The 26,035-nt window shown below is 44.0% G+C and overlaps 1 protein-coding gene across 1 annotated transcript in view; it reads left to right on the top strand.

Moving 5' to 3' along the window:
• IPO7 (importin 7) overlaps nt 1-25,220 on the top strand; it is a 2,167,557-nt gene extending 2,142,337 nt beyond the window's left edge. Inside the window, exons 21-22 of the mRNA XM_044059282.1 lie at nt 14,528-14,644; nt 24,169-25,220. Coding sequence (XP_043915217.1) covers nt 14,528-14,644; nt 24,169-24,266 — 215 coding nt within the window. The 3' untranslated portion in view covers nt 24,267-25,220. The remainder of the gene's footprint in view (nt 1-14,527; nt 14,645-24,168) is intronic.
• The last annotated feature ends 815 nt before the right edge of the window (nt 25,221-26,035 follow it).

Here is a 26,035-nt window from a genome sequence, read left to right as displayed (position 1 = left end):
TAAAGGCAGGATGTGTGCTGACTACCAGATGGCATGAAATGTAGGGGGAACCCTTAAGTGGACTTGGGGAAACAGCACTATAAGCCTGTAGTCCCCAATCTGCAGACTTAGGCCTCCACTCCTAGAAGGGACCCCTGCCATAGAGATAGCTCCTGATGGAGGATATAATGGGTCATAAGGAGAAGGAGGGTATGGAAAGGCAGAAAGTCGATGCACCACTGAGGGTCTCAAAAGTAAATCAAAGTTTATGTAGTTTATTTATCCGTGCAAGTACACACACTCTCTCCCTCACACTCACACACACACACACACACACACACACACACACACACACTCTCTCTCTCTCTCTCTCTATCCTTCCATATTACAAACGCATTCACACACAGACATATATTATATACATGTACGTACTCACATTTGGAGACCTGTGTACACAAATTTTATACACACAAATATCTGGACATGCGCACACACACGCATGCACCTGCACACAGGCATGCATGCAGTGTAAGTGTGCTATTTCCCCCAAAAGGATAAAATGTGTAACATTGTCATTTGGGTAATGAAATCCTTGACAACCTACATCAACTTCATATTTCAGTACTTTTTGAAATATCTGTGCTACATCTGTACTGATCCAGTTTAACATCTTTTAGAAATCATGTTCAGTATACTCCAACTTAACTTTTTTTTGATACCTCTGCAGGCAACTCATTAATTCCACAAAACAAGCTGATTGCTAATCACAGTACATACTCCCTATATATTTCTGTAATTCGTTTAGGAAGTAACTAAAATTCTTTAGAAAGTTAATAGGACAAGAGGTATTGCGTCAGCATGCATTTTCTGAATAATAGAAAGTACGACACACTGACATTACTGAGTCAGTCCTCACTCCTGGAATATTATAAGGGACACAGAGCAAAGCTATGATGCAAACTAAGGGACATTGTGCAGCATGTACACCCGTCAAGAAGAGCTATTGCACACACCAGTAGGGCAGAGCACATCAAGTATTCACTGTAGATCATAGTACATGCACTGCTTGCACATAAATCCTCTAAAGCCAAATGACACCATTCAGTTGCAGTGACAGTAGCATGTAAACCAACGTTAAGGAAATCATGAAGAGGCACCAACCAATATTTATTCCTCCGCACTAATTCCTTACATATTGATATTGTACTACAATTCCTTTAGAAAGTTATTAGCGCAAGTCACTCTACTGCCTGGCATTACTATCAGACTGTAACCCTCATTGCTTAACTAGCAATTCAGGAATATTCAGAAGGGCATTATCAGCACTAATTTGAGTCTGTGAAAAATCACCACTTCATAAATTAATGCGGTACTTTATTTGCAGTAGTGCTGATCACGATGGCTCCGAGCCATTGTAATGCCAGAGTGCTTATTGTGTAGTTATTTTTCAGTAATTGCATCAAGCTGTAGTTTTTAGCAATCAGCCTTCTACAATTACATGAACACAGTGTGGAAAATACCTGATGTGAAGTTGTTAGATCGCCGTTCATGCTTCACTGATGGGGTTCGGAGCCGATCCTCTGCTCCGACACTGCCGACTAGCAAGCTCAAAGTTCTCCAGTAGCTCGAGACCCAACCACTTATCCCACAGTGCACTGCTGGAATTACCTCAGATGTAGTTTGCTGCGCCATTGTTCTCTTGGTTTCCAGCGTTGCTCGAGACTGTTATTGGGAGTTTTCGACTTTCAGCAAGTTTTATATTTCAATTTTTATATATAATACTACTATAAAACTATCTAGTTAACAGTTGTTTTCTGTGTTCTACCCCTTTCCTCAGTAAAATCTTTCATTGCCTTAGGCCCTTTCTTATAGTTGTTCGTGTTCTCTTTTTGGGATTCTTGTTATTGGATTGCTTAATCCTGTTTATCTTGATATATAGTTACTAGTTGGCTTTTTGGGCTGTGTGTATTGTGTGAGTTAGATTTCTTCTTTAACTTTAAATAGTTAGTGTTTCCTTTTGCTGGATTTTGTGAAATGTCTGAAGAGAAGGAAAAACATCCGAAGTCTGGGTTTAAAAAATGTCCAGACTGTGGACAGATGTCCGTCACGGATGCCTATGTGCAGTGTGTTTACTGTTTGGGTGAGGTGCACCTGCAAGAGTCATGCAGTATCTGTCAATCCTTTTCCACCAGAGTGCTTGCAGAAAGGAAGAGGAAGTTAATTGATAGGGGTATTATCAAACACCCTTTTTCAGAGGCATTGTCTGACCAGGATGGGACCAGCAAATCATCCAAATCTTCCTCTGAATCCAGGACTAAGAAAGGAAAAAAAGTCAGTGTGGTGACTTCGGCACCACTGCCTTCGGAACCGGTTGCCAAAAAACCTCCATCGATACAGCTCCATCTGTTCACTCTTCCAGGCCTTCTGTTAGCCTGTCCGATCTGGATATGGACCGACTGGTTCAGAAACTCATAAAGGCACCAGACCTAGCTAAATTGCTGTCTGCTCAGATGCAACCATCGGAGGCGAAGACCATTACTCCTGAATTGTCTGCTCCTCCGAGCCATACTGGACCTTCGGAGCTGGAGGAGGCCGACCTGATGATTGTGGATCCTTTGGAGCCAACACCTGCTTTAGTGTCGTTGGCTCCTTCTGCTCGGACATTCTCGGTGCCGACCGGGGACTCTAGGAGTCGACACACTCCAGTCGGGTCTGGGGAGGATAGTCGCACCGACTTGTCGGTGCTGAATCTTCCTCTTGGGGCCTCTGCTCGGGTGAGCTCGGCTCCTACCTCAGGCTCAGAGCCCACAGCTTTGGTGCGGGAGGGGATCGCAGCTCCTTTGGATCAGTTGACTCCTCATCGGAGCCAAGGTGCATTCGAAGCCATGAGGCAAGCGTCTCCTAAGACTTCCTCATCTCAATGTCTGGCCTCTTCTTCCCCTAAAGTGCCCGTGTCAGTTTCTGTTTCCTCCGGTCATCCCAAGCGTAGAGACCCAGAGCCTCAGGTAGCCCCACAGGGCGCTCCCTACTCTTCTGAGACCACTCCAGAAGTTCCCCCTGAAGATGCCCCCAGGAAGAGATTATGCAAGAGGAGGCATTTGGACTCCCCACTGGAGTCTCACATCGGACATCGACTTGGATGAATCAGAAGGGTCCCCTAGATCCCCCTCAGAGGACATCTCCTTTGCGGAGATTCTTGAAATTCTTAGGCAGAGGGGTGATTGGCAATCCAAGAGCCCTACTGAGGAAGAGTCAGTTCTCCTGAAGGTGTTTGGGTCTCAACCTTCCACCTCTTGGGTATCTTCGCCCTACGATGAGCTTCTGTATCTGGTCTCTCGTAGGGCATGGGAGTCACCAGAATCTATGGAAGCTGTTCTTAGGAGGCATTATAAGTTTATTTCTGCCACCGTGGATAAGTCCTTTTTGACCAAGGGAGTTCTTGTTGATGCCATGGTGGTGGCGGCAGCCACCAAAAAGGAAATGTCTGATACTTCGTCTTCTATCCATCCTCCTAACAGAGAATCTAGGATTATGGATAGATATGGGAAATGCATGTTTAGTTCAGCGACTTCTTCACTCAGATCACTGAACTACTTGACACATTTTACCAGACTGCAGAGAGATCTCCTTAAGGAGTTGGGAGATGCTCTTCAGGGTGCTGTAGGTACGAGTGTATCCGACAAGATTGCCACTCAGCTCTATACCCTCAATTCCATAGTCAACTCGTCCATCCATCTCGTATCTTGCGCAGCTGATGGTTCGAGTAGAGCTGCAGGTATAGGAATTGCTCTTCGTAGGCATGCCTGGATGCAATTCTGTTCCTTCACGGAACCCTTCAAGTCATCCTTTACAAATACCCCATTTGACGGCTCATCCTTGTTTGGGCCAAAGGTGAAGGAGACTTTGACCAGGTGTGAGCAAGAGGGAAAGACTCTGCCTGCCGTCAGAGTCCGTTTTTCCACCCCCACTCGACCCTTTCCTAAAGGTCAGAGGGGAGGAAAGATTTGGTTCTGGAAAGCCCAAGGAGCTTTTCAAGATACGTGGAGAGCCCCCCTCCAGAGGCAGAGGAGGGGTTTACAATGGAAGACGCCGCCCTCTGGGCAGAGGGGGTCCGCAACACCAGAGTGACAGAGATCACTTCTCTGGTCAGTCCTACCAGCACTCCTGAAGGGAGGGCCGGCTGTCCTACTCTGGAGGCAGTCGGGGGTCGCTTGTCATTGTACCCAGAAGCCTGGCTAAGTATAACAAACGACATTTGGGTACAAAGTATTTCCAGAGGGCATTTCATACAGTTATCCACCCAGCCCCTTCCCGTCAAAAAAACCCAGACGTTTCACCCAGTCACATGGGACAAGCAGCAGTAAAGGTACGCTGATTGCTAGAAAGTCATCCAGCCAGTCCTGGCAGACCAAACAGGATTTGAAACTTACTCAAGATTCTTTTTGGTTCCAAAGAAAACCGGGACTGGAGACTCATTTTGGATCTCCGCAGACTCAACCAATTTGTGAGAAGAGAAGTTCTGAATGGTCACTCTACAGTCCATACTCCCGTTTTTAGGGAAGAACAGTTGGATGTGCTAGATCGATCTCAAGGATGCATACTACCACATAAAGATGGCCAGGCCATCCAGAGATCACCTGCGTTTCCGGCTGAGAGGCAATCATTAACAGTTCAGAGCTCTGCCCTTTGGTCTCACTACAGCCCCCGTATGTTCACCAAGTGCACGGCAGTAGTCTCGGCTCACCTGAGGCATCTGGGATTCCAGATGTTTCCGTATTTGGACGATTGGCTCCTTACCTCCACCACAAGGCATCTACTTCAAGCGAGAGAGGCTACTCTGACGCTCTGCGATCGGCTAGACATTAGAGTCAACTTCGAAAAGTCTGCCTTGTTGCCATCACAGCATATTTTTATAGGGACAGAATTAGACATGTCAACCACCACTCTTCGCCTTCCACCAGAAAGGATTTGTATTCTTCGCTAACACATCATGTCCTTGGTATCAAAGAACAGAGCACCAGCTGCAGAGGTATTGAAAGTACTAGGATTGATGGCAGTAGCAATCTTGGCAATCCCATTAGCAAGGATGCATATGAGAATCCTTCAATGGCTTCTATTCACGCAATGGTCTTACCAAGAACTTCCAATGAGTCACATGATCCTGATGAATTCCTGCAAGAATGATCTTCAGTGGTGGTTGACGTCTCCATGTCACAGTAGGACGTCCCTTCATGCTACCCCCTCCAGTTGCCACTGTGACCATGGACGTTTCCCTGCTAGGGTGGGGGGGGACTTTTTCAGGGAAAGACTGCCCAAGGCACATGGACAGATCAAGAATCACATCTGCATATCAATGTCCTGGAGATGAGAGCAGTACTTCAGTGTTGCAATACTTTCAGGACTCTCTTCCTCTAGGGACAGTTGCAATACAGACAGACAACATGTCAGTGGTCTGGTACCTGAACAAGCAAGGCGGGACCAAGTCTTATCACCTTTGCCGAGAAACCCTCAGAGTATGGCAGTGGGCAGTGTCATCCCAGCGCTTTCCGTTAACGCACATCCCGGGCAAATCCAATGTCATAGCAGACAGACTGAGCAGGGCAATTTTATTGCCCCACGAATGGTCCCTCAAACAAGAGATTGCTGACAGGATTTTCCGCAAATGGGGCCAGCCTTCCTACGACCTGTTTTCTAGTCATATCAACAACAAATGCAGAAGCTATTTTGCCCCGATTCCCACGCCAGATCACTCCCCAAGGGATGCTCTTGTCCACGATTGTCCCCCGGGTCTCCTCTATGCATTTCCACCAATTCCCCTGATACCCAGATTCTTACAGAAAGCAAAGTTGCTGGGATGGACGATCATCCTTATAGCCCCTCATTGGCCTCGGCAGATATGGTTTCTGTTTCTTTACCATCACATTCTAGACGACCCATGGATCCTGGACCCAGTTCCGGACTTGACACATCCGTCAGGGGATCTTCATCCATCATTGCAGACACTGAAGCTAACTGCTTGGCTGCTCCAATTCCCCACATAGCCAGGCTTTATAATCTTTCCCATGACACTAGTCAAATTTTGTTGGCTTCCCATAAACCTTCCACTAGACAATTGTATCGTAGTAAGTGGAAGAGATTTTCCATTTGGGCTTCTTCCCATAACATTGACCCTTACCAAGCGCCATTGTCTTCTATTTTACAATTCTTGACAGAAATTTTCAACAAAGGAGCAGCGGCTGCTACGGTGCGAGTACAATTAGCTGCTATATCTAATTTCCATCTAGGGATCGATGGATTGAATATTATGGCTCACCAATTGTCTAAGGCTTTTCTAAAAGGTTCTTTTCACATGAGGCCTCCAGTGAAGACACCTTACTCTCCCTGGAATTTGAATTTTATGTTAAATCGCATAATTCTTCCTCCTTTTGAGCCTGCATCATCTTGTGAACTAAAATTTCTATTGTGGAAAACTATCTTCCTAGTAGCCATCACTTCAGCCCGCAGAGTGTCAGAGCTCCAAGCCCTATCCATCAAGCCCCCTTATATGGTGTTCCATGCTGATAGAGCATCTCTCAGGACAAATCCATCCTTTTTGCCTAAAGTATGTTCTGAGATTAACATTAATTAAGTCACTGAGTTGCGCGTTTTCTTCCCTAATCACACCAACAAATTGGAATATATGTTGCCCAAACTCAATGTTCACAGACAACTTAAGATTTTATTTAGACAGAGCAAAAGACATTAGGAAATCAGATCAGCTTTGTGTCTTTTTCTGAGGCCAGGAAAGGTAAGACAGTTGCCAAAACAATCCTGTCTAAGTGGCTGTCGGATTGTATCACTTACACATATTCTTGTCATAACATGCCCTTGTCTAGTAAGGTGAAGGCTCATTCAATCAGAGCGGTTTCTACCTCTTCAGCCTTTCAAGCCAAATTACTTTTGGACAACATCTGTGCAGCAGCCACATGGTCTAAACCTCACACTTTTATAACTCATTACAAAGTGGATAAGGCCTCCAGGGGACAGGGCTTCATTTGGTTCTACGGTTATAAAGAGTGTACTTCTGTGAGCCACCCAAGATCAGGGTGGTAGGGACGCTACCCATCAGTGAAGAATGAACGGCGAAATTGAACAACTTCACATAAAGAAGTTATCTACTCACCCATAATGTTCCATGTGAGTTGTTCCATCTCGCCTTCATTCTCACGTTCCTCCCTCCTTCCCCCTCCTGGCTGGCAGTTGACCTGGAGGCTGTCTTTATCCTGGGTTTTCAATGTGTCTTCATTCCTAGGCAGAATAATTATTGTACTTCTATGTGGTACGCAGCAAACAAGATCTGAGGTAATTCCAGCAGTGCATTGTGGGATAAGGGGTTAGGTCCCGAGCAACCGGAGAACTTTGAGCTTGCTAGTAGGCAGTGTCGGAGCAGAGGATTGGCTCCGAACCCCATCAGTGAAAAATGAAGGCGAGATGGAATAACTCACATGGAACATTATGGTGAGTACATAACTTTTTTTCTGATTCTTTAAGATGCCATTTGCAGTTTGGAAATCTGCACATACTGGCTTTTGACACTCTTCTGTTTGTCATTGCTGATTAGAATTGATTGCAATTTAGCAGAGATGAAATATGAGGGACACATGGCAAAAATATGAAGCAAGATAAGCAGCCAGCCCTTTTGTACACCAAGTGCTAACTTCACAGTAGACAGAATTTCAAAGTGAAGATATTACAGCATTTTGCTGCAGTTCTGTTTGACTTCTGCAACAAGAAGCAAAGAAACTCGCATGTTCGTATCAGAGATGTAAAATGTCTATTTACTGTAATATACACAGATTGTCCCGTTACTGTAAACTTAACCACAACCCGATTTATGATATTGGAATTGCAAGCAACATTTCTTGTGAATCAGTTTATTTAAATCTCTAAAAACCTTAAGAATAAACATATTACACAAATCCATCTGTGGCCATGAAGTCATGCTGTCTTTCACAGAAAAATGCGATTAGGAACTGCAAATATAAAAGTGTTTGTTAAACTGCTGAAGGGGATAGTTTTTTTTACATAAAAGGGCTGCCTCATGGGTCTGTCTGAATATTGAAATGGGAGGTGTGTTCTCAGAGTGAACCAGACTATAGAAAGCAATGGGTGTTACGAACAATTGAGATGGGTGTCCAATCCAGCACTAAAATAACGTGAAAATATGGAAGGAGAAAAAACTGGTTAGCGTACTGCTTCCCTTTTAACTGTTCAGAGTGCTGCACAATGTTAATTTTTGCTTGACTGAATTATTTGTATATTTGCTGGCATTGTTTTCTGATGCTCTTAAGTGCCTCCATTTGGATTTTTCCTAATTTACTGCTTTCTGCACGTCTTTAGCCATTTTTTTAATTTAATTGTATTTATTTAAACTGTATTTGCTTTAATATTGCTACACACTCAAGTGTGCTAACTTGCACTGCTTTTGAATTTTTACTGCTGTTTTAGCGGCTTTTCTGTTTAAAAAAAAAAAAGTTCTAAGCTTGTTTCCCACCTTTCCTGTAACTAGTGTAGTCCAGATACAGATTTGCTGTATCCAGGAATGTTTGTAAGCTTCTGAACCCCCCAAGCCTATCTACCACAAGAGGAGTGGTTTCTGGCCCAGAAATTGTAGTTTAGTGGCCGTTTGGGCAGTTTTTCCATCTGTTTCAACTTTCTGGTTTAAAAGCCCGCGTTTGCGCTTAAGCTCCACTCAGCGGTGCTGAGGTAAACTATTACTGGTGCTAGAAAGTCTGCTCTTCAATTTTTCCCTTAGATTTTGCTAGTTCTTTCTCTCTCGTACTTCATATACCTTAATCGCTCTGCACTTCAACAGGTTTTTGTAGCAATTATTATAGCACAACTAAGAGCCATCAGCACTAGTCATTCTTCACGGAAATAGCTCCAGTACTTAGTAGTTATGACCACCCCTCCTGGCATGATTAAAGGGCAGTTCAGTGTACTTTCTCCTATTAACCTGGTGCACTTGGGCATTCTGAGGCAGTGTAGCAAGTGCCTTGTGTACACAGACAACTCTCTCCTCTTACCTCCCCCACTCAGACTTGAGAGATGCACCTATATTACCAAATTGGAAGCTATGCACTCTCCAGCCAAAACCGGACTAGTTGGTCAAGAGAAGGTCAACATCTGCACCACACTACATGGAACACACAGCCCTCCAGAACACCCACTATCACAGCTCTTACATAAAAACACAAACCACGCACCCACCTTTGTGGAGGCACTCAATAGAAATTTACCCAAACAGCAGAGACCTCAAAGACAGAAACGCACTTTACCAACACAACACAGCACAAACCACAGGACATAGCTCACCTCCACAGTATGCCCCTCAACCTAATCCCCTAAGGCTTAACAGCTTGCCCAGTACACTAATTGTAGTTGACTCAGTAGTGAGGCGCACAGATGTCACACTCACTAGGTTGAATAAGGAGAGGGTAACAGTCAGCTGTCTATCAGGTGCCAGAATCCTTCACATAACACACGTACTCAGGTCACTCCACAACAAAGTATGACTGTCATTGTTCATGTGGGTGTGAATGACCGGAGAAGCACCTCCCTGGACTACATGAAAAGAGACATAGTGGAGCGCTCTGATTGTGGCACAGCAGGTATGATGCTAGCCCTGAGCTGTATCCTACCATTGTCTGGAATGATACCGCAGTACAAACAAAATGATTGACTGGCTAAGCAATACTAAGGGGATCCAGTATCTGTCTACTTAGGATGACATAATTGACCGACCTCGATGCTTTGCCAGAGGTGGCCTACATCTGTCACCCATGGGTTTCTCTGTACTATAGTGCCTTTTTTAGGCGGTGTTCCAAAGATCAAATTACCACCCTAACAGCTATAAATAAATGCAATATGAGGGTCATGCTGCTCAACGCTAGAAGTCTGCATCTCAAGATGCACTTGCTCGAAGTACTCAAAATGGAGAACATCGACATTTGTGCTGTAAAGGAGACCTGGTTTAAAACCTCAGAAAGCACCCATGCACTACCAGGCTATAACTCATTCCCCACCTTTCACCCCAAAAACATGGACCAAAGGTGGTGGTGTGTCCATATTCATAAAAGATATACACACCTCCAGACTAGTAACCCAGTATAATGCATCTGAGATACTTCAGGTACAACTTACATTGGGTAAGACTGCAGTCCAGGTCATAGCCTGCTATAGGTCTGCAACCATGTCTCTAGACTCACTCCACGTTCCTAAGCACCCTAGCATCTGTCAAGATCCAACCCAACACACTCATAGGAGACTTCAGCTACCCCTCCATCAACTGGGAAAACTACTCAAGCACCAATGCACTGGCCCAACGCTTCCTGGAATTCATCAGTTCCAGTGCCCTAGACCAGCTCATTCTTGCCCGCACTAGAGGAAGCAACATCCTTGACCTGGTTATTACTAACCTGGGCAAATGTTGCTCTACACCAATAGTCAATTCCTCCCTGATTAGATCCAATCACAGACTAATCACCTTGGAAATCCACATCTCTCCCACACCCCCCGGAAAGGTTTCCACCATAAAAAAACTTCACCAAAGCTGACTTTGGACTCCTAAAAACAGAGGTGGCTAACCTCAGGCACCCATGCCAATGGAATAGATGCATGACTGCCGAATTATACACCAATGCACTGTACAAATGTACATAAATGCATGGAACTAGCCATACCCAGCAGAACCAAGACACTCTCCTCCAAAAAAAGGAAGCCAGTCTAGTGGTCCCCTGCCAGTAATAAACTCTACAACAGAAGGAAGAAACTGTTGCAGAAAAAGGTGAAGTCCCAAGACTGGAAAATTTCCCTTATTGGCCTCAAAAAAAAGTTGAGATCCCTCATCAAAACCTCCAAAGCCAGCTATGAAGGCAGAATTGCGGCAGACACTAAAAACAACCACAGAGCCCTCTTTAGTTATATCAAGAATCTCCATGGCAGTACCCAGATTTGCTCTGAGTTACTGCACAATGATACCTCCTATACTGACCCAATTGATAGACAACATACTGGCCTACAGATTCAGTGCCAACTTTACCCCCCCAAAGGACCAATCTCCATATTGGAAGAATCCCAGGCAGCCTGCATTACTGCAGCACAGGTTAAAGCTGCATTGCCCAAGGCCAAGAATACAGCTTCCATGGGACCCGACAATATCCCTGGCTGTGTTCTCCATGAATTACAAAGTGAACTGGCACCACATCTGTGTGCTGTGTTCACTCACAGCATCACCTCAGGCTTTGTCCCTACTGAATGGCGCACTGCTGCAGTCATCCTTCTCCATAAAAGAGGAGCGACTACAAACCCTTGAAATTATCGCCCAATTAGCCAGACAAGTCTGGTATGTAAGGCTGCGGAGCCGAATCATCATGGACCTAATTAACAAGGTATTAGGGAATCTCCAAACTCTAGATCCCATGCAATTTGGTTTTGTGAAAGGTAGATCATGCCTGCTCCGTCTGGTTGACTACTTTGAGTCAAGTCACCAGATCGGTGGATGAAGGTAAGGCAGTTCATACACACTAGCTCGATCTGGCCAAGGCCTTTGATACCATTCCTCACTCTGTAATTATTGATAAACTCACCAAACTAGGCGTCAAACCCCTGTATCGTTAGGTGGGTTGCAAATTGGCTCACAGATGGAACACGTAAAAGTAGACTCCAAGTCAAACTGCCGACCAGTCACAAGTGGAGTCACACAGGGATCGGTCCAGTGTCCTCTCCTGTTTGGCATCTATTTCTCAGAAGTCCAGGCCAACACGGAGGGTCTCTGTCTGACCAAATTCACAGATGACTGCAAGCTGGGAGCCATTATTAACTCCCCAAGTGATGCAGACATTCTACAGAATGGCCTCACTTGAGGCCAATGACTGGTGTCGAAACCATGGCCTTGAGCTTAATGCCAAAAAATGCGTAGTCAATCCTCTTTTGGAAAAACTCAGTTCCCACTAATTACCACATCAATGGGAGCCCACTGAACACTGAAGCCTTTGTAAGAGATCTGGGGACACAGGTTGACAGCATCCTCTCCTTCGACCACCACATTGCCACTGTGGTCAGAAAGTCCTATGTGCCATATCTCATTACCAAGGGTTTTGCATCCAGGCATAGAGATCATTTCTGTCTACTCCTCCCCATTAGACCAGTCCTAGATTATAATGCTCCATTTGGCATGTACCTCACTAAATACCTGCAACAGCCGGAGAGGCCACAAAAGTACCTCACGAAGAGGATCCTAGGCCTTAAACACATGTCCTACACAGACGGACTAAAAAAAAACTCCAGCTATTCTCTCTCGTATCGTCTGCTAAGAGGCGATCTCTGCTTGACTTAGAGCCATGTCTGACCCAGCTTTGTTAGAAATACTACATCTAAAGAAATCCCAATCCCTCCCTACCATACGCTCTAGAGACCTCAGCCTCATTACCACAATCAACAGAACATGCTGGAGGGACTGGTTCATAACCCAGAGACTGCCCGTGCTCTGGAATAGATTTCCCATATGTGTTAAGTAGAGCACCTCAGTGGCCCACTTTAAGAGAAATCTTGATGAGGGGTGGGAAATAGAAAGTTCACCCCTGGGATCACTCCAGTGGCTCTGCTTGATAGAGGCACTGGGAGCTAACGACAGGAGGCACAGTGCCAGGGCACTTCTATGGGCTAGGCTTGTAAAGGCCCCATGGCCATTAGCCTAGTACACACCTATGACCCTAGTAAGAAAAACTGGAAAACAAGGTAAAATGCATGGTACCTGGTAGTTTTATATTTTGAATGGGTGGGATCAAATGTTGGGGATTAACAACTTGATTTAATTTTAAAAAAGTATCGATATCCCATAGTTGTCCTTTAAATGAGATGGGGGAGAAATGGCTCCTGAAGATTTTCTTAGCATTATGGGAAGAAGCTTATCCCAGATGACTGGGGAATAAGCATACTAGTGCCAGTGTACAAGAAGGGATCATCCACAACTCTTTGCAGTACAGAGGTATCAAACTCCTGTCACATTACATGAAAGTTGTGGAGATGGTGATTTGTACATTAATATGAATGTAGAAAGTTAAATGGTACTTGAGCAGTTTGGATTCAGATCAGTATGCATTACAACTGACCTGATGTTTTTAGTAAGACAGTTCAGAAGAAGCTAGAGATGAGGAAAGAGTCCAACTTTGGTATTCATAGACTTGGCGAAAGCATATGACAAGGTCCCAAGAAAGCTGATTGGGCAGTTTGTTGGAAGTCCCAGAAATATTGGTAGAATTAGTGTAGGCTATGCAGAAGGACCCAATGACTCAAATGCGAACAGTGTTCGATCTCGCAGAGATGAATTTCCAGTAGGGGTGGGTGTGCATCAGGGTTCAGCTCTGAGGCCACTGCTGTTCATGCTGGTGGACTACATCACCAGACAGGTTGGAGGGGATGGACAAAGTTGCTTTATGCAGACTGTTATTGCAGGGAGATTTTGAGCATGAACTTCAGCAAAAGATGGGGGAATGGCAAGCAAAACCGCAGGCACACAGGATGAAACTGCGTACAGATAAGACAGTTGTAATGGCAGCAAATGAGGGAAATCGGAAAAGGATGAAAATCTAAAGGGAAACTACTTCATGTATCTTGGAGGGATGGTGGAGGAGAAGGGAAGTCTGAATGATGAGAGCAAAGCTAGAACTGGGGGTGGGGGGCTTCATCCAGCCTGCAACACCATCAGTGGTAGTGACAGGATAATGGCAAAGATGTTGAAAAGTAAGGTGTACAAAACAGTGGTGTAACCAGTGCTACTGTATGTTACAGAAACCTGAGCAGTAAAGATAGTTAAGGAAGCTAGGGGTGATGGAGATGGTGTCTGAGACAAACTGTAGGATGTGCTTTGGGACAGGTGTAGAAATGAGGACATTGGAGCAGAAGCCAAAGTAGCTCCAACTGCAGAGAAGGTCAAAGAACATTACAGTGGTTTGGGCATGTGTCCAGAAAAGCAGAAGGCAATCTGGTGAAGATGAGGGACAAAACAGCAAAAGGCAAGAGGAAACATGGGTGTGAAGTAAGGAGATGGATGAATTGTGTGAGAAAGACCTATGACAGTCAGACATGACTGTCAAGGAAGGTAGGAGAATGGCATTAAATTGAGAGATAGATGATAGTTGACAACACCCTCACCACATGCAGAAAATGGTATTGATGGGAAAAAGGAGGAATCATCAGATTGAGTCGACTTAGAGTAGCATTTGATAAGAACATTGCTATTTGTGGTGGTGGTTCATAAAAACATTCAGGTCATCATTAACACTTGGTGAGTGGGGTTTAACTGCATTTTTTCCAAACTCCAGTCAGTAGTTAACCAGTCTAGGTCTCACCTAAAGAAGTTTCATAAGTTTTGGAACCCATTGCTCCACAAGTCTTGCAGTTCTGTGCAGTGGTTCACGCATAAAATGAGAACACATTTGTGAATTTTGAAGTTAGCGATGAGATGGTTAAAAAAAATCTGACACATTGTGACTATGTTTTTTGGCAGCTCTTCAAACCCGTGATCCCTCCTGGTATCAAGCTCTGACACATGGACTTAATGAGGAACAGGGAAAACACCTTCAGGATATTGCAACATTAGCAGATCAGAGACGAGCAGCACAAGGTATTAGTTGTGTTTTTGATAAATTTTATGTGCGGTAATCTTTGTGTTCTGGTCTTAATAGAACTTATTTTCAGCTCTTGCAATCTGAATTTCGTTTTTAACTGTACTTTGTACACTATTTTATCATAAACAGCTAGTTTAGTTTAGAATAATGAAGCTTATTTGCCCACTGCATTGTTGATCTTGTGATCAGTGAACTGTAGGATCCCACGTGGACAAATACTCTAACAGCAAGCTAAAAAAAAATCCATATGAGACCATTTTAAGGCTTAACTAAGAAAGTCATTTACAAAGTAATCCTTCAAAGATGGTCAAAATTATTTCTTCTGAAGGTTCCCAAGTGTCTGAGCTTACCCTCTGATCTAAAACCATGAATGTGTCTGCCCCTATAGTCATATCTCCCTCACCAATGACATCCATGCTGTATCCTAAGTCTTTTATCTGAAGCCAAGTACATCTCATCAGAGCCATACTCCTGGATACATGGTTAAGCTCATTTCGCCCTCGTTATTTCTAATTGTTTCAAACTCCGAAAAAACATTGTAGGCCCCCTTCCACAGTGTCGTCTAGGTCCTGCATGAGTTTATCAGAGGTAGACGTGTATAGGATAAGAAAGTTTCTTAGGGCTCTGATCCAGATGGGTGTCTCGCCAGCTATGTCCCCTACTGGATCAGTGAGTGCGCACATTCAGTCAATTCTATCTCCTCCTCCAATCCGACCTGTGGTTTCTGATCTCCAGGATCCAAAGTCCCTGACATGTTCGGCTTTGGATCAGAGTGAAGTTTCCTCCTCCACTCAGATTGTTTCCCTGACTGGTTCTTCTCAGATACCCATGGATCAGAACGGGTCTCATAGCTAAACTGTAGGCGTCAGATCCAAGGGATGGGTTTGGCTCTTGTGTTATCGGATCCACCCCCCCACCCCCACAGATATTTGGCCGTAGACAGTCTGATTCTCCCTTCGAGGCTCAGTTCAGGGTGTTCATGATCTACTTTCCTCAAAAGCTTTGGCTCCAAGGTGACAGAGCTTCTCCTGGGCCCTTGGCCTTTGAGATGATAAAAAGGACTTTTCTCATCAGAGAGCAGTCCTCTTATTTCAGATCCTGCCCCTTTATTTCTATTGGTTCAAGCTCTTTTACGCCTATTCTTTCTAGGGTTGTAGGCATTTCAAGATGCTCTTTCCATGGGGACTGATGCAGTTCAAACTGACATGACTGTAATCTGGTACATCACAAACAGAGGAACCCAATCTTACCTCCTTTGCAGAGAGGGGGGGGCGTGAGGATTTGGGAATGGGCAATCTCATCAGACCACTTTCTTATTGCAACTCGTATCCTGGGGAAAACCAACGTGCTTGCGGACAGATTGAATAGAACCATTCTGATTCCTCACGAGTGGTCTGTTGGTAGCGAATATGATCTTCAGGTGTTAAGTCGCAGCAAGGTTGGCCCTTTTTGCCATCCCTCTCAAGTGTAGCAAGTACTCCGATCTTCCTCAGGGGACTCTCTGAGAGATGCTCTTCATGCTTTGCTCTCAGCCCTCCTTTATGCTTATCCTCCTCTTCCCCCGATTGCAAGATTTTTTTTTTTTTTTTTTACAGAAAGCAAGCAGGCTGAAGAGCGTAATAATTCTCATTGCCCACTTCTAGCCTCAGCAAGTATGGTTCCCCTTTATACGGTCTTGTCTTCATTATCCTGCATGGATACTGGAGCCCATTAATCTCTTCTGTCACCCATCGAGGATTCAGCACCCCAACATTCAGGCCTACAGTTTGATCACATGGTTTCTCCACCTTGCTTTCTTCCCAGTTCGTGACATGATTTTAGCTCCGCCAAAGGATTGTACCAAAAAAGTTTATAGTGGCAAGTGGAAGAGATTCTCTTGGGCATCAGATTCCACACCTCACACTTATTTTGTGTACTTGTAGTCTTCTGTATTGGCAGTCTCCTTTCTCCATTTCAATGTTGTTAGTTTTTAGAATACTTCCTGTTGCTTTATGATAGTCTTCTCTTTAAGGATCTACAATCAGTCTCCCTCTGTCCTTATTTCTAGAACCACCAAACTCATTTAATCCTCCCCTTTCCAGTCTGAAATATCTTCTGCTGTGTTGTGCGAGTCTCAACTGCGTAGCTCTAAAATATAACATCAAATTAGAAAGTCCTAAACAACCTTGTTCTTTTTTTTTTTTTGGGGGGGGGGGGTAATTTCTCTCAACTTTTGCACTCTTCCCTTCCCAGATAAATTCCTTCAACTTTTTATTGTCTACAATAAAACTATGTCTGACTGTATGTAAAACTAAGACTAAAAACATTCAGTGCTTCTATCTAGCCATAAACCAGCACTTCCACTTTCTTGTTGCGTTTAGTATTTAGCTGCCATAACAAGCCTTTTTAATTCATACACCTAAATGTCATCTTGTGTCCCCCCAAAAAAAGATTGTTGAACCTATTTGTGGGTACATAATTTACTGCTATAGCCTTTTATCTTCGATTTTATATCCCAAAACACTTGAAACTGCTTTACTTTGCTTTTCTAAGTGCTTCATTTGAAATTCTTGATTTGCCAGAACTGCACTTACGTCCACATACCTCTCAGCTTCTTCCTCGATTCTTGAAGTTAAAACACAGTAAAGGCAAAGTATGAAAATAATGGGCAGATGCATTTTTATATACAAGCCATGCATTAGCATGCGTTTTCCAAATGCTGCTAAGTCACTCAAGGTCTGTCATTTAGTTACTGCAGTTTGCAGTGATTTGCCGTAACAAATGCAAATTTTGAGAGTCCATCTGATGAATTTTACAAAAATCTGGAACAGTTTGGAGTGTCTCTGCACCCCCCCCCAAATGTGCACACAGTTAAAATACTTACCTTTCTTACATACTAGATAACTTGCTCACATGAGGGGGAGGGAATATTTGGGGGGGTGGGGGCTGAAGCCCAGCAGCCAAAACCATAAGCTGCCCTTGTATGTGTGTAATGTACATCTCTACTGGGTTCACTCAAATGTCTTGAATTGGCACTTGTTTTTCTGACCAGTGATAGACAAAACCAGTTGGCGTGCTGGTGCAAAATTGTTGCATCGGGGAAGGGATTATGCCCTTTCCCTTTTGCGCATGCTCGTAATTGATATACAAGTGTGTGGTGTGCAATTCAGGAGTTTTGTTTGCATGTGCATCCCTGCACATGAGGACTTTCCTGTTTCTGTTGCAGTCATTACTTCTGGTAGTGCAACATTGCTAGATCTATCTATATCTGTCTATCTCTCTGTATATCTGTATCTGTCTGGCTATATCTCTATATAACTGTCTCTAATACAGTACATACATATATGTACGTTTATGCACACACACGCGCAAATGTATATTGTCCTATTCATCTGTTGCAGTATTCCTGACCATAAGGGAGTTGCCTGCCAAGGTGACGACCTGATATCTGCCAGTATATCGAAGTCTTCTACTACTTACGTTGCGTGGTATGTGTGACTTAGGCCACTATTGGATGTCGGCCATAAGACGTATGCACACACCACCTTCAGAGCTTCTTTGCCACCAGTCGAATTTCCAGTCCCAGACATAACTCTGCTGACAGAATCGCTTGCTAAATGAATTGCCCAGTTGGGGAAATCTTTTGCCTTTTTCTGCTACCATATTTTTTTTTATTGAGGTTAATGTCATCCAGGAAAGGGAGGTGACTGTGGAAGACTGATTCCACATAAGGATACTCACTCTGATAAAGGCCTCCAAGTAGGTCACTTCTTTGTACCTCCCTTCGGATAGGGATGGCAGACAGTTGGAGAGGCTGGGTAAGAAAATGTATACCTCAGGCACCCTAGCCTTTAGAGTTATGAGCTACCAGACCCACATGACCAAGTATATTCTGGAACTCCTGTCTCAACTTTCAAAACTTATTTCAGACATGCCAGACTTGGAAAACCATGTCTTGGCATCCTCCAAATTGCTACCTCTTCTCAGGTAGCCAGACATTCTATTAAATGCAGCTACAATGCTGTAGAAGTCCCCTCGAGAGCTGCAGCTTCCTCTTCTCCCCTAAGATTTGTCTAAGGCTTCAGCCCTTCCCTGAGGACATTAGGTCAAAACTAATGGATGCCCCTTGGGCAATTCTGCTCTTTTTGGCAAACCCTCTGCAGAATTATTCAAATCTCTATAAGAAAAGACTAAGAGATTTAAAGACCTTAAACACATTTTGGTATCCCCTGTTCGAATTTCACAGGAATTACCTTATAAAACCAATCTTTATACACAGGTAATCCAGAACCCTACAAGCAAAACCTCAATCAAGGCCTAAGAAAACTAATCAGTTTTCTCCTACATCTTCCTCTTCTCAGCTTGCTAAGTAGCCCTTTCCTGATCGGATGGGCTCCTCCTGCCACCTCAAGCAGTCTGGGCACCCCTCCCCTCTCTGTGCACCTAACGTTATCCCTTCCATCCTGGGAACTCGTCACTCAAAACTCTTGGGTGTTGAGCATCATCAAGAGGGTTACTTCATAGTCTGGCACAACCTCCAAAAGAACAGGAGCCTATTTTTTTCTCCAGGCCTGCACGACTAGGGCAGTATCGAACCTGTGCCCTCAGGACAAGAGGGAAGAGGCTTCTAATCTCACCTATTCCTAGTTCCTAGGAAGGAAGGTACTTAGAGACCCTTCCTTGACGTCTCCTGCCTCAACAACTTTCCTCATTGAAAATGCTTACCCTGCAAACTTTATTTGCTCTCATTCTACCTCAAGCATTCCTAGGCTCCATAGACATCCAGGATACTTACCTCCATATACCCATTCACCCCAGATACAGGAGATTCCTATGCTTCTGTGTGGGATCTTTGCGCGATCAGTTCTTGGCTTTGTCTTTTGGACTCTCCACTGCCCCAAGTGTCTTCACAGAATGCCTAGCACATGTGGTCACCTTTTGCAGACTCCAAGGTATCCTAATCTTCACCTACCTAGATGACCTTTTTATTCAAGACAGTTCCCAAATGGAATTAAAAATCTCCAGTTGACTATTGCCATCTACAAAGATTGAGATTCACCATAAATTTCAGTCATCCCTGGTCCCGTCCCAGGACTGTCTTTCTGGAGTGCAGATTTCAGAGTATGGTTGTCTCTCTTCTACCTGCCAAGGCACAGGAGGTTTCTCTGCTCTTTGCAGTGATTCTCCCCCCTCAGTCTGCTGACTGCAAGACAGTTATTGAGAATTTTAGGGTTGATGGCATCCACCATCCCTATGCTTACTCTAGCAAGGCTACACATGAGGAAATTCCAAAGGTTCCTAAAGTCATTATGGTCTCAACATGCCCACCCTGTAGAATACCAAATCAACTCTTCTACCCTGTCCCAAGGAGGAGCTCCAGTGGCAGATAACATTTGTCTCTAAACCCAGGCCCTCCCCAATCACCCACTGCCACCAACGCGAGTGCTGTACACAGATGCATCGGACACGGGCTGGAGAACAGCCCTGGACTACCATACAGTAGAAGGACAGTGGACACCCTCCCAGAGGAGGGATAACAAACATCAAGGAAATGGCATTAATCCTTGCCCTTCAAAGCTTCCAATCCCTGCTCAGACCAGGGAGGTTACGTACACATGCAGACAATATGGCAGTCTTGTCATATATCAACAAACTGGGGGTGACAAGATCCTACCTCCTTTGCAGTCTAGCAATGCAGGCCTGGGATCTAGCACACCTACTAGATATCTCCCTCCAAGTAGTTTACATCCCTTCCAGTCAGAGTGCTGTAGCAGACACTCTAAGCAGATCCAGAGCACAGGTCCATGAATGGATGCTTCACAGGGAGGGATTTGTTCCTGGACATTGTCCACCAGTGGGGTATTCCACATATAGACTTGTTTGCCTCCACCTGAACAACCAACTTCCAACGTTTTGTGCCACAGATCCCCATTCTCAGGCAAGGAGAGTGGGTGCCCTTTCAATTTCCTGGGGGGGGGAATTCCTGTATGTATCCCCCCCTCCACTTATTCCTGAAGTCCTGCTGAAAAGTCAGCAGGACAGACAAAAACCTTGCTTGTGACTCCCTATTGGCCAAGACAGCATTGGTTCCCACTTCATGTAGCCAAGGGCAATTACCACAAGTTGCCGCACAGCGTGGACTTGCCCAGAACAAGGGCTCACTCATCCACCCACCACAGAACAAGGGCTCACTCATCCACCCACATTTGACCCTCCAACTGGCCCTGTATGTGATAGAGGCCTGATTCCTTTCAGACAGCTTTATTCTGAGGGCATGTTTGTCCTGCAGAAGGCCAGAACCTAATACCAGAAAATCGTACCTCTCCAAATCGAAGAGATTCTCACTTTAGTGTCTTACCAAAAACCAGGACCCACTTACAGCAGACCCTCTATGGTTTTGTCATGGATGTGTAAATTGCTTAAGGCAATATTAGCTTACTCCTCAATAAAAGCACCATCTGTCTGCTATCTCTGCTTGTCTGCCACTTTCTCAGCCATTAGCTACCAGATTTGAAGCAAAACAATTCCTTAAAGACGTCCTTCACATCAGACCTCCAAGCAGACCTGTAGCTCAACCCTGGGCCTCAACTTTGTGCTGGAGAAACCGACTCAAGCCCCCTTTGAACCAGCTTCTTCTAGCTCTCTCAAACACTGTACTTGGAAAACTGTCTTCTTGGTGGCTGTTACCTCTGCCAGGCGAGTTTCGGAATTACAAGTCCTTATGGTATCTCTTCCTTTCTTGTCCTTCCACAGACATGGTTTCCCTTTGAATCAATCCCTCCTTCATGCCAAAGGTAGTCAATGAATTATCCTTAAACCAGGCTAGTCATCTCCTCACCTTTCCCCTCTCCCCACCTTTCCCCTCTCCCCAGAACAGCAGTGAGAGGATCCTTCACACCCTTGATGTACACAGACAACTCAGGATTTACTTGCACAAGACTAAACTATTTAGGAAATTGGACCAACTTTTTGTCATTTCACCCCAGGGCTCTGGGATTGCATGTGTTCAAACCAACCATCTCCAAGTGGATATTCAAATCCATTGCCTTTTGCTATTCTCACCATGGTAAAGCTCTTCCAGACTTAGTCAAAGCTCACTCGTCTTCGGGGGCTTTCCTTAAAGGGTTGAACACCAGCTCTGTCTTAGAAGCAGCTGCTTGGACATCTGTCCACACCTTCACCAAACATAAGCTAGATTCCATTTCCAGATCCAAGGCAGGATTTGCCAGGGCCATTCTCCATGGCTTCATAGGGAGGAGGAGGAAGTGGTAGAGGAATTTTCTTTCCGCATGCTTTTGTACTCTCCCTTATGTCAGGAATACTACAACTGATGAATAGGACTTAAATTAGTTGCGTTAAACTTAACCTTAACAATAGATGTCCTTCGCGTCTCTGCAGTATTCCATCCCTCCCTCCTTCCTCCCACTGCCTGGCTTTCTTGGCTACATTGATCCTCATTCTTTTAAACTGTCTTTGTGCAGGGGGCCTCAGTTCTGAGGGTGGGATGCACATATGTCTCCGTTATGGCTGACGTCTAATAGTGGCCAACATCAGATGTACCGCACACCCTAGATGATATACTGGCCGATGTCAGGTCGTTGCCTTGGCAGGCAGCTCCCTTATGTCAGGAGTACTGCAACCGAGAAAAGGACATCTATCTTTATGGTAATTTCTTGCACAACTAATTTAGAGAGATATAGGTATAAATATACATACATTTAATAAATCAATGTGTACAGTTGTGCGTGTCTGGTGCATGTACCTGTAATGCTTATATGTGCACAAACATGCATTTGTGCATGTATATTTTTTCAGTGTTTTTTCTTGGAGGAAGGCACAGTTGACAGGTACAGTCAGTAGAGTCATATTCCCTTGCAATAGGTATTCCCAGCAAGGGAGAGAGCCAGCTGTAGGAGGCTATCAAGGTGACCATGGAGGTGGTGTGCCCTCGCCAGCATCCTGGTAATGAGGGCGTTTTCTGATGAGGCGCTAACCCTGGGACTGATGGTATAGGCAAGCACCAGTGATTGTGGGGTGTCCTGTGGTTGTACCCGCACTGTGAGGGCTGCTGTCTTCAGACTTGGATCACCAGATGTACGTTTCTGTCCTTTTTCTGTACTTTGTAAATTCCCAGTTGTTTCATGGTGATAGGCCATAGATCCCCCCCTGGGACCAGTGATGAAAATCTGCAAGCAGTCACTCTCCCTCCTCTTTATTTGGCTTTTCCAGCACACAAGTTGCTTTTTAAATGGATTATATTTGGTGCTTTATCTCTACAGCACACAGCTAGGTGTACATGTATAGTATCACTTTCCTGAAGTTTTTTCTTTGGTGTGAAACAGCTGGAAGGGATTCCCACCCCCCTCCTGTTTGGGGGTGGGATTTCCTGAAAGTGGCAATAGTAAAGCATTATTCATCACAAATATATTGCTTTCAAGTAGATTTGTTTTTTGTCAGCTGAGAATTGTGTTGTAGGTAGTATATACATATTGTACTGAATGTTTTGTTCATTGCATTGCTGCCACAAGACTTGAGTCTTAGCTGAAAAAGGACTTTGCACTGATTCCCTAACCCATTTAACAGATGCTTATTTCAAAACTTGGTATTTTTGCAGAGTATTAGTGTACTGAGTAGGATTGCACTAAAGCTGTTGGTTCCATAGGTGCCTCATTGTAGCCTTAGTTTATATGGAGTTCTTTTGGCAATCTTGACCCACTGTTCTAACTAGAGGTGTAGCTAGACCTGGATGAAGGGCATGCCGGCTGTCCTTGGGTGTAAGGTGTTAGGGACACAGTTGGCAGATGTTGATGGGGCAGTAGTGCTGAATTTGCTTTCTTTTCTGATTTATGGTTGAAATGATAAGTGTGTGGTATTGTAGCTGTAGCAAGTCCTGTATTACATTTGCAGCAAATGATTTTTTGCTATAGTTTGAGTGCAAAAGAACTTGAGAACCCATCAACTTAAAAATGTCTTTGAAGGGGGTCCTAGTTCAGGGAACTTGACAGTAGATAGCATAGCTGCACTTCTGGTTCTAACACGTTTTAAGAGTGTAACTGTATAAGTGAAGTTTTCAGCCATGAAACTGGCCAAAAGGGCAATTGTAAATACAGTATATTGTGACAATTTACAGGAGCCAGTCAACATATTTTGGGTGGGGAGGACTGGAATGTTTGAAATATGCACAGGCATGAGAGTAGTTCAGTGTGCACCCGGAGATCAGATTGGAACGCAGGACCACAAAGCTTGGAAGGCTGAGATCTTTAGCCATTGAGCCCTGGTGCTGCTAAAGTTGGCTAATGAGGTAAGTGGGAGAACCCACCCTTTTACAGTATATTTGAAACTAGATATTAAGGTAAAAGCTGCACAGTGAGACTGCTTTGGAAAAGTGCAAGTTGTAATTGGATATTTTGAGTGCTGACTGAAAGTTTTGCCAATATGATTAGTATTTTGGACCAGTACATTTTAGCTTAATTGCACAAGTTATATTGGTGTAGGAAAAATGTATTTGCAGTTTTTAAGGTTTTTTATTCTCTGTCTTTAGAATCGAAAATGATTGAAAAACATGGTGGTTACAAGTTTGGAGCTCCAGTTGTTCCAGCATCATTTAATTTTGGAGCTTCTCCGCAAGGAATGAATTGAGGCATTCTTCCTAGCATTGTGTGATGGATTGTAGTGAAAAGCTTGTGTTGTTCCTTCCAGTAGTGGTTCCAGATTTGGTTGTTCTTGCCCACAGTTCATTCTGGAGTACTGATTGGACAGAAAAATCCCCAGGGTATGGGGGATAATCGTGTGACCTGAAACTGGAAAGCAAACCAAGATTTTCAGAGACGAATGAAGATATACAACCTGCCATGGGAGCTTGAACTTGAGGGGATGCCATGGAGGCAGCATTTCTTCTGTCCCATAGTGTTCCAAGGAATTAACTGGCTTCAGGACTATTTAAAATATTTATCACTTTTGTCGTACAGGCTAGAAGACCAGTTTTTTCATTAAACCTGTGGCAGTGTGCAAGGGTTTTTATGTCCCAGTCCCCAGCCCACCACCTTTTCAGGGTTAGGTATCCATTCGTAAAATGTAAATATGTGGTAATCAGGATTTTTCTTATCAGGCGTTGAAAAAAAAATCACATTTCTGCGTAGCATTCTGGCCACTTTACAGCACTACATGATGGCTGATAACTGTAAATGAATTAGCACTTTCATATTGAAAAGGCTTCCTAGCCTATGTACAAAGTGTCATTCTTTTTGTTGACAAAATAAAAGGGATGGACTTTTGGGGGGATTATGCCATTAAAATGAACTAATGCTCTCCTGTCATGCCCAAGGTGGGGTTACATGGTATAGTTGCCTCTTATTGTAACTTGAAATTGGTTATTAAAAGGGTCATTGAAAAGTATTTGCTGCTAAGAATGGCTATACCCTGTGTCCTTTTTTGTCAGAGCTCTCCAGTGAGCAAATATCAACTTGTAAGCACTGAAGCTTTTCGTCAAAGCATGTGAAATTAGACTTTACATGAAGTTCTTTCGTGAAACAGCCAGTTGAAGTGTGGATGAGACCTTTACATATGCAACAGAATTAAAAAAAAAATTGGTAATGTTTGGGACATCATCTTTTCTTTCAAATGTTAAATACGTTGTGGTCATTTGCAGGTTTTCACTTTAATGCTTCAGTTGACCCGGGTTAAAGGCATAGAACCGCTTTTAAGACTCTACACTTGGCAAGTTAATTAAATTTTGGTAGTTTTGACTGAGAATGGTGATAATTCTGTTTTGCACTGTAGACTTTGAGGTAAATGTTTGAAAGTTCAAGATTTCACAGACTGCTGCAGAAATTGTGCAAAGCATGTGATGGAACCACTGAACAGCATTGATACTGTAAAAAAATATTTCAGCAGGGATTTGATGCAATTAAAAAATGGCTTGATTCTTTGGGACTGTCCATCAGCAGGTATTCATTTGAACTGTCTTTACATGAGGTTGCTTCTTGGCCACAATTCTGAAGTCTTCCACAAGCCATTAGTATTGATCTGCATATTTCATTGATGGTGCAGGGACTATGCAGCAAAGTAACAGGACAGACTGTGCTTCTCTGCAGTTTTTTCCACTATTCTGAAACATTAGCACTCACTAGTGTAGTTCTCTTGTAAGGTTGTCAATGTTGCTGCTTAAGAATTTACATTTTAAGTTTTGGTCAGATGGATGTCTTTATATAGATGCGTACGATTTCTACACCACCTTAAGCAAAATGTCATCGTCCCAATGCAGGCACTATATTAGAAGATTGGTGCCCAAAGCAATAAGATCACTGCTTTTTACTTTTTTTTGGGGGGGGGGGGTCCAAGAATAGTCTGCCTGTGGTAAATCACTGTAAACAGATCTGCAAATGTAGGAATAAGGTGGTCTGCTGTTG

Source organism: Protopterus annectens, chromosome 17.part0, assembly GCF_019279795.1.
Source record: "Protopterus annectens isolate FY-2018-M chromosome 17.part0, PAN1.0, whole genome shotgun sequence".
Lineage (NCBI taxonomy): Eukaryota > Metazoa > Chordata > Ceratodontiformes > Protopteridae > Protopterus > Protopterus annectens.
The sequence above is the reverse complement of the archived record's forward strand: the minus strand, read 5'-3'. Positions and strand labels throughout refer to the sequence as shown.